We start from the raw sequence: 11,246 nt of genomic DNA, 5'->3' as shown, positions 1-11,246 counted from the left end.
TAAATTGCTGTGGGAAAGATTTGTAGGGTCTCTTGGGATTGGGGTTGTTGAAGAACCGATTCATTTCCAATTTATTTCCAACTCATGAGTTTCATTTGTCCATCTCTGGGATGAGAATGAAAGCGAAAGCATTAAGTGCTGTGTGTTGAGTAAGCTTGAGGGGATGCGGCTTACCTCTCTGGATGGAATTCTCCGTGCAGAGCAGGGCTAACACTGGAAAGTTAGGAACTCACATTATCACTTTAGGATTTCTCAGAACTTAGGCCACTGAATTAGAGTAAGTGTAGTTACTTGGGGAGAATCACATGATTGAAAAAGTTTATTTACTTTTTAGTTTTATTTCTGTTGAGTCAAGGCATATCCAGTGTTCGTTGATTTGCTATTCACAGGCATCAACGAATGCCTGTTTTCCCTCATTAGTTTGGAATTCCTTATATTTGTTGTAAAGCTGTCATAATGAGTAGTGGAGTTAGGCATGAGGGTCATAGTTATAACCCTAGCAGTCACAAAGCTGAGGCTGGAGGATCACAAGTTAGAGTTGAGCCTGAGCTACATAGTGAAATCTTGTCCCCACAAACTTTTTAAAGAAAAAAACATGAAACAGTAGGATTAGGGTGTGTGGCAGGTGTCTGGTCTGCTTTTGCCTAACAATGGTGACATACCATGACCCCACTTACTGGTTAGCGTAACATTCCTGTTAGCATCCTCCGCCACCAACAGTCCTCAGTAGGTTTCACCTGGAGATTTTTATTCTACTTGGTGTTACATACTATTCACCATATAATTAAAACACTACATTTAGAACTTTTCTGAGAATGGGAAAGAATTCCCGTCCAGTTGGTGGCGGTAGTTTGAAGTACAGACAGGTTCAAATTGAGAGGCTTTGACAAGTAGGACTTCTCTAATGTCTAAATACCCGCCCCTGATTTTACTAGATGAGAAAGTATTTTCATAAGCTAGGTGGGGAATCCAGTGGCTGTAAACTGTAATATGCAGGTTTATGTGGATGTGTTTTCAGCTTGGGGTGAGTACGGGGCGGGGGTGCTTGCTGGGCTGTATGCTGGAGGGGTCTTAAAGAAACCTTACTTCACTGGTGTAGCCCCACCCTGATGAATGGGTGTTGCAGCTCTGTTCCCTCAGTGTTCGGTAATGTTATTTTGGGTTTTAACTTTTCTAATAGGGTGTATGTTTTTGTTTGAATTTCAGTTCAATGATGACATTAAACATCATTTTACATATGTACCACCATCTGTAGACCATTTCTATGGAAGTCTGTCTAGGTCTTTTGCCCAATTTTTAAAATTGATTTTTATTGGGTATTAGGAGATATGAAGATTTCAGTCTAAAGTCTTGATATGAAAAGAACAATGGTTTTTTATTTTTCAAGAAAATAGCAGTAAAGGGTATACACTGGGCAGCCTATTTCCCATTTATATACTAGCCAGTTAGTTCTCAGGCTTCCCCATCACCAGCTTCCTAGGCATACTGATTTTTATTGTATCTATAAGCAAATACTAGACACGATTTCTTTTTAAATTACAAATTTAAAAAGTATACATAGTACCCTGATCCACCCCCCCCCACACACACACTTACTCAACCTAAAGATGAGTTTGTGTTCATGTGTGTATGTAAAATCCACATACTATGGTGTGTGTATAGGTCAGAAGACAACTTTCAGGAGGCCTCCTATAGTGGGACCAGGCATTGGACTCAGGTTATCAGGTTTGTGCAGCAGACTGATAACTCAGCTTTTACCTGCTGAGTTATCTCACCAGCCTGATTTTTATGTTTGTATTAAAAAAAAAAAAAAATCTTCCCCAGGTTGTATAGTGTAGGTGCATGTAATGTAACGGGTCCTGTACATGTTTAAATTGCTTCTAGTGGTTTGCTGTTAAAATGCTGAAATGAATCACTTGTACAAATGTGTGCCATTTCTCTGTGGGATAAGTGGTGAGCTAGCATGCACTTGCAGTGTCCATCTTAACCCAAAATCTGAAGTTCCCATGGACCACAGCAGACCCTCAGGAACCATTTCCCCACAGCCTTGCCCACGGACTGCAATCCCTGCAAGTCTGATAGTCAGAACAGGCCCTGTTACATGACAGCGTTCCTCCACAGTTGTGAAATGTCTTAGCTGCTTCTTGCCGTTTTCTTTCTCTTAAATAAGTCTTGAATTGGACAATCACCCTCCATAGAGCCAGAAGTTACCAGTTTATAGTCAACATTGTTTCGTATACAGTCTCTGTCCACTAAGTTTTGAGACAGGGCTCTGTGTCAGGATTGGTGGCACATGCCTCTAATCACAGCACTCAGGAGGCTGAGGCAGGATCATGAGTTTGGCCAGCCTGAGCTACACAGTGAGACCGTCTTGGTAGAAACAAAACAAGAATCTCTGTTGCCCAGGCTGCTTCCAAATCCTTGAGCTCAAGTAATTCTCCAGGGTCAGACTCCTGAGGAGCTGGGACTGTAGGTCCACTCCATTCCATGTGATCTTTTTTTCTCCCCATTTTAAAACCCTAGATAACCATCCATTCACATTTAAGCATTTCACTTAAAGAAAACTTTAAAAAGTTAATTTCTAAAAAATGCAATTATCTGCAATGTCAAAGGAAGCTGCAAGTCGAGACCAAACAGTCTACTGTAGTGGACTCTGTGCCTGCTATGACCTGCACCTTTTTTTTTTTTTTTCCAAATGGAAATTTAAAGCATACTTAGCATTTGAATGGCCAGTATGCTTCGTACTCAAATGCTACAAGTAACACCTTGCCTCATTCTGTCATGCCTGTCCGTCCATCAGTCTTTTTCCATAGCAAGGTATGTTGCAGATGATTTCTTCTTGAACTTCTCAGCACTTGTGTTTGAACTGGTTTTCTTGAATTACAGGTAGGTGGAACATGTTAGTGTAGCCTTTGTTGCAGCAAGTGGTCTTGGCACCCTTGTCAGAGATGACTTGACTTTATACTTACAGGTTTATTTCTGGACTGTCTGTGCTTTATGCCAGTACCATTTTGACTTGGTTACTGTAGCTTTAAGCTTTGAAATCATTATATGGCCTCTAAATTCATACTTTATAGACTTGACTAGAGAGTTCCCTGAAATAGTATGCATAAAATTTGAGGAAAGATCTCCCTCCCCCTCATTTCTACAGAAAAAAGCAATGGGTATTGCTTTTTTTTTTTTTTTTTTTAAAGGATTGTCCCATGTGGGTCAGGCCCTGAATTTGTGATCCCTTTGCCTTCATGTGCTGGATTCAGGGCCTGCCTGCCTCCTGCAGTGTTTGTGTGGTGATGTTTTCTAGTCTATGAACACACAGTATCAGTTAATTTCACGTGGAACATTCTGTGGTTTTTACTGTGTGTGTTCTCGCCTCTAGTTAATCTCACTTTCATTTGGTTCTTGCTGTTGTTAAATGTTCGGAAACACTATTTAAGGAAGATTCTCTAGGGATATTACATTTGAGTGTTCATGACTTGGTCTTTGGGATGGGGATGCAAAAGAACAGCAGCCACAAATCTTTGGGGCTGTTTAAAAAGGCAAAGTGACTGTACTCCCAAGTGTTTACTTAATTCAAAACTAATCAGGACTTTTGGACCTCATACATAGTTCCTAAAATTGCATGCCAGGTGGTGGTGACGCATGCCTTTAATCCCAGCACTGAGGAGGCAGAGGCAGGCATATCTTTGTGAGTTCGAGGCCAGCCTGGTCTACAAAGCCAGTTCCTGGACAGCCAGGACTACACAGAGAAATCCTGTCTCAACACCCTCTCCCTGAAAAAAGTATTTTGCAGAAAAAAGGTGGGGGCTAGAGATGTGGCTCAGTGGTTAAGAGCACTGGCTCCTCTTCAGAGGACTGGGGTTCAGGTCTCATCATCCACAGGGCAGCCCTCCAGGACAAACATATAAACATGAAAAAATTCTTTTAAAGAGAAAAGGCAACCGATACAATAGGTCAGAATTGCTAATTTTATTCCCCTAATACTCTCACACTTCGGCTTCACCAGCAGACCAAACTGTGAGAGAGTGACTTCCCCGGAGACAGAATTCATTTCCCAGATTCCAAGTGTGCACAGAATCATGTTTTCTGAGTCTTAACTGGAATTGAACAATCCAGACATACAACATAATCGTAGTAATTAAACCATTTCTTTCCATCTCTTGTTCAGTGACCCCCCACTTTTCTACAGAGGGTTTATTATAAAGAGATGTTTGAGTATTGTCCTTTCCAAGAACCCCGCCGACAGGTTCTGATCTGTAGTTATCAGTTTAATAAATGTTGAGCCACTGTCCTTAACCATTGGCAAATCCGAGGCCATGGCATGTGTACCTGGCTTAGCCTTACTCTAATCTTCTACTTGCAAGAGGGAGGGACTGGGCAAGAGAGATGGCTTGCTCTGTGGTAGGGATTCTGAAAAAGCAGACACTTCTGGAGCCTTTATGTGGAAAATCAAGAGATGTTCCTGTTCACAGAATAAAAACTCTTGTAGATAATAAAGGAGCCCCCCCCCCCAAAAAAAAAATTCTGGTCCTGAAACTGTAATGCATTACAATATTGTTACTAGTACATTCAGAATTTATATTACTCTTCAGTTCTTTCCCTGAGCTTGGGTTCACAGTTTGGTAGATTAAAGAGGTAGGTGGTGGAAGGTGAGAGGAAACAGTGTGTCCACTAGCACCTGGGCAACACTTATTTTTATCTCTGTGAACGTTCACGTTACCCCCTCAGAATGGAGATGTAACGTTTCTTTCTGTCGTTTTTGGCAGTGATGCTGCGGTCAGGGCCGCACACTTGCTAGGCATTGCTTTTCCACTCAGCTGCAGCCCAGCTTTATCACTTCGTAAGAATAAAGAAGCCCAAAGCTACGCTTCTAAACCCTCCAAAGCGGGCTTGTTTAGGTGTCGAAGAGAAAGGCTCAGCAACTTTTATTGATACACTCATTAGAGAAGATGAGCAAAGGTCCAAACTCCTCCAGTCACTGCCTTCCCCCTGGTTCACTGCCGTCTTTCCTACCAACTATGGTTGGTTCTGAGGACTCACAGGTGGAGGGAGAGGCCCAGCATTAACACTGGCCTGGGGCTTGGCCTCCAGTCTTAGGATGGGCTGGTGGAATACTGCTTCATCAGCTGCTTGTGACAAGGATTACACACGCGCTCAGGCTTGATGCTTGAAGGAAGAGGCAGTTCATTGGTCGTGCAGGCATTACAGAAGGTTCCTCTGCAGTTCATACACATGCTCTGCAAGATGAGGGGGGAGGGATCACAAGAACATGCTAAGGATAGAAAGGCTCAAATTTGGAACTGCTCAGTGCATAATCAGGTATGGCATGGCTTCTGTGTGCCACACGGCCCTGACCAGACTGTTGGAGCCCACTAGGTTTTCTAGTGGCTGTACCCAGCAGGACTGCATAAGAGGCTGATTGGACCACGGGCCTGGGTACCAGGTGATTGTAACTAGCAAGGGGGAGGTCTTTTGCTCCACCCCTTGGCATTTTTATAAATAGACCTTTGGAATAAAATTCTGGGCCAGTGGATAAGGATCCAGGTCCACCCAAGTCTCCTGTGTTTTCTCTGTTTCTCTCTCCCCTCTACTTCTAAGTCTCTTATTCCTCATTCCTCAAGAGTTCTGGGGTAAATAATGGTGGGGGCTGGTCCTCTACACCAGACTTGTTCATAAGGAGCATGAGGTCAGCTATTAGATCTAAATGAAGCAGCATGGTGTCACAGAATCAGGAGAAAAGACAAGAGAGTATCCAGTCTCTAGAGTACACTTTGTACTTTTGATCCTTAGAGTCACTTTTGGGTAAGCTAATTCTAAATTCTAGCAAATACCTAAGTACACTGAAACTCGAAATGAGGTAGTAAACTAGCAGTGGTTTGGAGAAGCTGACCCTTCAAGTTCCCAGAGCACTGCCAACTTAATGCTTCTCTCTGATGCCCTCGGGCACGCTCCTGTCCTGCGACCTGCACCTCGTTTCTAGGGAAGCTGTCTCTATAAACACTCTGAACCTTTGGTAGCCAAGCAATGCTACCACAGCAGTCACACAGACAGCTGTCAGTCACACAGACAGCTCCTCATAAAGGCTTCAGAGAGGCACTTCTCCTGTGAAAGACTTCATCTGCAGAGTGCATGGAATGAGATGGGGAGGGCTTGCTGTTTTTGAGGCAGGGTCTCACCATGTAGCCTTTGCTGGTCTTGAACTAACAGAGACCTGCCTGCCTCTGCCTCCAAGAGTGCTGGGATGGTTTTTTTGAGACAAGGTTTCTCTGTGTAGTTTTGGTGCCTATCCTGGAACTCGCTCTGTAGCCCAGACTGGCCTTGAACTCAGAGAGATCCGCCTGGGTCTGCCTCCCAAGTGCTGGGATTAAAGGCATGCACCACCACTGTCTGGCACCTGGCTGTTTTTTTTTTTTTTTGTTTTGTTTTGTTTTTTGTTTTTTTCGAGACAGGGTTTCTCTGTGTAGCTTTGCGCCTTTCCTGGAACTCACTTGGTAGCCCAGGCTGGCCTCGAACTCACAGAGATCCGCCTGGCTCTGCCTCCCGAGTGCTGGGATTAAAGGCGTGCGCCACCACCGCCCGGCTTTCCTTATACTTCTTAAAGCACTTATCTGTAAGATCCCTTTGAACATAATACCTCTTGAGCTTCTCTGGGCACCACACTGATGCTGAATGATTCTACTGTTAGCCAGTCCCAGGTCTAGCCGTGAGGACTTTGGTTCTTTCTAATCTAGGCTTTCACCCACTCTGTGAAGGCAAACTGGCAAAAGCCCATGGAAAGGGGCCCAGTGGGGACAGTCTTCTGCTCCTCTGAGCACACGGCAACCTGGAAGGAACATGAGCCAAGGACTAGGACTTGAGTGTTAGCCGTCTTCAGCACATGGATCTGGGATAACGTGCTGTGTAGTACAGAGCTGGATGTGGCTCAGCGTAGAGCATGCACCTAGTGTACACCAGGGCTGGATTCCATCAACAGATAACAAAAGGAAACACACAGACCCTGGGCAGGCATATGGTGTGCACTGTAACTTCAGCACGTGAGGCACAGGCAGGAGGAAGTCAAGTTTGGACCATCTGGACCACAGAGGAGACTGGGGCTCAAAACCCAAACAAGGGCCCATTGAGAAGCCTCTGCAGGTAAAGGGCTTAATATGAAAGACCGAGGACTAGAACCCATGGTTGGGTTCAAAGCTGTCCTCTGACCTTCACATGGGCACCACGGCATATGAGTAATGTCACTCCCTCTTACCCAGTTATAACAACAAATACTGTACTTTGGGGTTGGGGATTTAGCTCAGTGGTAAAGTGCTTGCCCAGCAAGCGCAAGGCCCTGGATTCGGTCCTCAGCTCCAAAAAAAAAAAAAAAAAAAAAAAAAAAAGAAGAGAAATACTGTACTTTGTAGATTAGTACTTCCTTATTTGTTTCAAAGTATATATGTACTTATTTGTATTTCTTTTAAAGAATAAGTTCCTCGCCTTGGCTTTCTAGTTCATTCCTGGCACCATGAGAAGCATGCTGTGTTCCACACACCAAAGTCCTGCTGACTCTGGACAAGGAGCTGAGGTGTAGACCACCTCTGTGAAGACCACTCACCTTTGTCAGGCTCTCGTCTTCCCGGCAGAGCTGACACACCTGTGGTTTTCCAGAGAGCTTGGGTTGATCCTAAGACACACACACAGTAAGCCGGTCACCTCCCTGAGCATAAGGAACATGAACGCTTTCGTGTTTTTAGCTACTGAAACCAGACTACACACTTACGGTGAAGAAACAAGCTCCGTATTCTATCACCTTAACTCTGAACTTTCCTTACATCAAGAGAACTCAAGCATTCATGGCCTCATCCTTGTTCCACTCTCCACTGAGCATGTTAACACTGGCTTCACTTTAAATCTAGTAAGGTGATGATGTGCCCCAGGCATAGTAGTACATGTCTTTCTCATAGGGTGGCCATATTGTATTTTCAGGGTGTTTGATAATTGCCTAAACCACCATCTCCTGTAACCAGGCAAGACCTCCAGTGGAGGGATTGGGACTCCAACCCAGCCACAAACCCTTCGACCTACAGTTTGTCCTGCCTGCAAGATGTGCTGGGGTAAAGGAGGCCCAGGCACTGTGGGAGTGGCCAATGACTGATCCAGCCTGAGACCCATGCCACGAGAGGGAGCCCACCCCTGACACTGTCTGGAATGCCAGGACCCAGAGACCAAGGAGAGAACCAAAGCGTCAATGAAATGGTTCCTAACGATACTCTGCTGTACTTGTAGATAGGAGCCTGGCACTTCAGTCACCAGAGAGGTTTCACCCAGCAACTGATGGGAGCAGATGCAGAGACCCACACCCAAACATTAGGCGGAGCTTGGGGGTCCTGCTGAAGAGGGGGAGGAAGGATTGTAGGAGCCAGAGGGGTCAAGAACACCACCAGAAAGCCCACAAAAATCAATCAACCAGGGCTCATAGAGGCTCACAGAGACTGAACCAATCATCAGGGAACATGTACGTACGGGTCTGACCTAGGCCCTCTGCATATATGTTACAGTTGTGTGGCTTGGTCTTCTTGTGGGACTCCTAACAGCAAAAGCAGGTCGGGGGGCAGCTGTCTCTGACTCTTGCCTGTTTTGGGGGTCCCTTCCCTCCTGGGTTGCCTTGTCCAGCCTTAACGTGAGAGGAGGTGCCTAGTTTTATTGCCACTTGATATTCCATGTTTGGTTGATATCCCTCGGAGGCCTGCCCTTCTCTGAAGGGAAACAGGAGTGGAGTGGGGGAGGGCGGCTGGAAGGGAAAGGGGAGGGGAAAGGGCAGTTGGGATGCAACGTGAGAGAGTCGATAAAAGAACATTTTAAAATGTTCAGAAGTGATCAAAAAGGGGCTGGAGAGAACGCTCAGCTGTTAATGTACTGGCTGCTCTTCCAGAGGACCTGGGTTCGATTCCCAGCACCCACATGGCAGCTCACAACTGTCCGTAACTCCTCTTCTAGCCTCCATGGGCACCAGGCAGATTATCAATACATGTAAAATAAAGTCACAACAAAAACTTTTTTTTAAAGTGACCAAAAAATCTTTTTCCTATCTATTTTATGTCAGGAAAAAAGAGAGGAGCGGTGAGCGTTCTCAGGTGCAGGTTCATCAGAGGTGACATCAGCTAGAAAGTGAGGATCGCTGTTGGCTCAGCCAGTGTACTGAGTGCTCTGAGCCACGCCACTGACCCCCGTCACATTATGATTCCCATTTACAAATTTGGCTACAATTTTCACTTTTGTTTTCCAACACATCAAACATCTGTTTTTCAACATGTGGGGGTGCATTTTAGATTATTAAGATAGCCAGGTGGCACACGCTTTGATCCCAGCACTGGAGAGGCAGAGGCAGGCGGATCTCTGTGAGTTCAAGGCCTGCCTAGTCTACAGAGCGAGCTCTAGGACAGTCAGGGACACAGAGGAACCCTGTCTCGAAAAACTAATCATAAATAAATAAAATTAAAAGGTTATTAAGAAGATGTAACACTGAGGACTATGTCCATTTGTCTTCCTCCCATGTTACCTTGTTTACTGGCTAGCCACGACACACTGACTTTGTAATTGTGTGCACGACATTTTAAAACAGGATCCTTACTTACCAATTCATCTGCAGGCTGAGTCAGCAGTCTATAGTGGAGAAATAAGAAGGGTAACAAATATCAGCTTACTGTTTTTTCCATTATGTCATCTCAAGAAATGCTCAGGATAACACTCATTAAACAAGCAATGCTGCCCTCCCTTTACATTGCTGGGGACAGTGTAATTATAAATCTTGACCTCCAAGATTCTGGGCAATTGGGTTAAATCTTTTACTAGACTATCTGATCCCAGATATATACCACAGTTCTGGTTAACAAATATATATGGAGTTACATTTTATCTTTCCTTTTTACTACCTAGAAAAAAATAGCATTTGTCTTATATCATGTAAAATTCCAGTGGCTCATTAATCATACATTTTTTAAAGTTTTATTGTATCTGACATTATGGGAATCTACCCACTATCATATGCCATGTACTCATCTACCTGCCTCAAATACTCTTAAATTGGAAGCTTTAGGAAACTAATCAAGGAAATAAATGAATCAGACTGTCATGAGACTATATATACAAATCCATATCACACAGGTTGAACTCTTCCTTCAGAAGCCTAGCAAAGAGGCCACTCTTTTCAGTAAAATATAACACAGCTACGATTCCCGTGAACTTCAGTTGAGAGGCAGAAGACAGACAAACACCTATGGTGACCAACCTCCAAATGTCCCCAGTTAACTTTCCTGTGTTCTGCGGTTGCAGTTCTGGCTGAGATAGGTTCTAGAAGCTGCCACAATGTCACAAAGATAAAGGAATTAAAAATAACAGGAACTGGGAGTGGTGGCGCACGCCTTTAATCCCAGCACTCAGAAGGCAGAGGCAGGTGGATCTCTGTGAGTTCGAGGCCAGCCTGGTCTACAGAGTGAGTTCCCAAACAGCCTACATAGGAAAACCCTGTCTCAACAAACAAACAAAACCAAAACACTGACATAAGGGAATGAGAACGTTTATCTCAAACCTGGCAGGCCAGTGGAAACAATTCACACTAACATTCACTCACAAACCTAAGAATCACTAGTGCTTCGTTCTCTTGAGATCCTGAGTCACTCACCAGAGAAATATATATACACTGTTGTTTTCTTTTTGGACAGGGTATTGCAGTGTAAACCATGTTGACACTGAATTTATATCCTGCTTTACCCATCCAAGGGCTGGGACTATGGGTGTGAAGAATTATACTCAGTTGAGAAATAATCTTTTGAAATGATAATTTAAGTTGGGGAAGAGTCAGAGCACAGGCTGGTTAATCCTCTTTTGATTTGGCTATGTTATCTGGTTTCTTATCTACTAGCTTTCCCTTTAACTGTCTTTCTACTTGACCAGTCCGTGTCTGGCCTGTCTTGAGGTCAGTGTCCTTCTAACAGGAGCCCCCTTCCCACCACCTCAGAATGACTATAGCTTAATGTGCATTTCAATCACCTCTGGTTTTCCTCCAGTGGCCTTTTTAGTGTAACATTTTCCTCTTGAACTCTGTGCTTCCCATCCTGCCAAGAGAGAACAGCATTATTCAGGATGCTCAATGGTGAGGGCACCACGGGTTTCCTCTGTAATGTCTCAGCTTGGGTACAAAGAGGGGAGCTTTCTTTCTTCTCTCTTCTCTCTCCTCTCTCTCTCCTCTCTCCTCTCTCTCTCCTCTCTCCCTC

At 44.4% G+C, this 11,246-nt stretch overlaps 1 protein-coding gene across 9 annotated transcripts in view; it reads right to left on the bottom strand.

Moving 5' to 3' along the window:
* Window positions 1-4,898: 4,898 nt before the first annotated feature.
* The window catches only part of Rufy3 (RUN and FYVE domain containing 3), a 74,326-nt gene continuing 67,978 nt past the window's right edge, over window positions 4,899-11,246 (bottom strand). For 7 of the 9 annotated variants that reach the window (XM_059274630.1, XM_059274631.1, XM_059274634.1 and 4 more), the window contains 4 exons: window positions 11,023-11,087; window positions 9,609-9,636; window positions 7,589-7,657; window positions 4,899-5,234 (listed from right to left, as the gene is read on the bottom strand). In XM_059274630.1, the coding sequence (XP_059130613.1) occupies window positions 5,091-5,234; window positions 7,589-7,657; window positions 9,609-9,636; window positions 11,023-11,087 (306 nt within the window). In that variant the 3' untranslated portion in view covers window positions 4,899-5,090. Of the gene's footprint in view, window positions 5,235-7,588; window positions 7,658-9,608; window positions 9,637-11,022; window positions 11,088-11,246 lie in introns of those variants that run through there. The other 2 variants (XR_009381608.1, XR_009381609.1) reach the window with 1 other exon arrangement.

Source organism: Peromyscus eremicus, chromosome 10 (assembly GCF_949786415.1).
Source record: "Peromyscus eremicus chromosome 10, PerEre_H2_v1, whole genome shotgun sequence".
NCBI lineage: Eukaryota > Metazoa > Chordata > Mammalia > Rodentia > Cricetidae > Peromyscus > Peromyscus eremicus.
The sequence above is the reverse complement of the archived record's forward strand: the minus strand, read 5'-3'. Positions and strand labels throughout refer to the sequence as shown.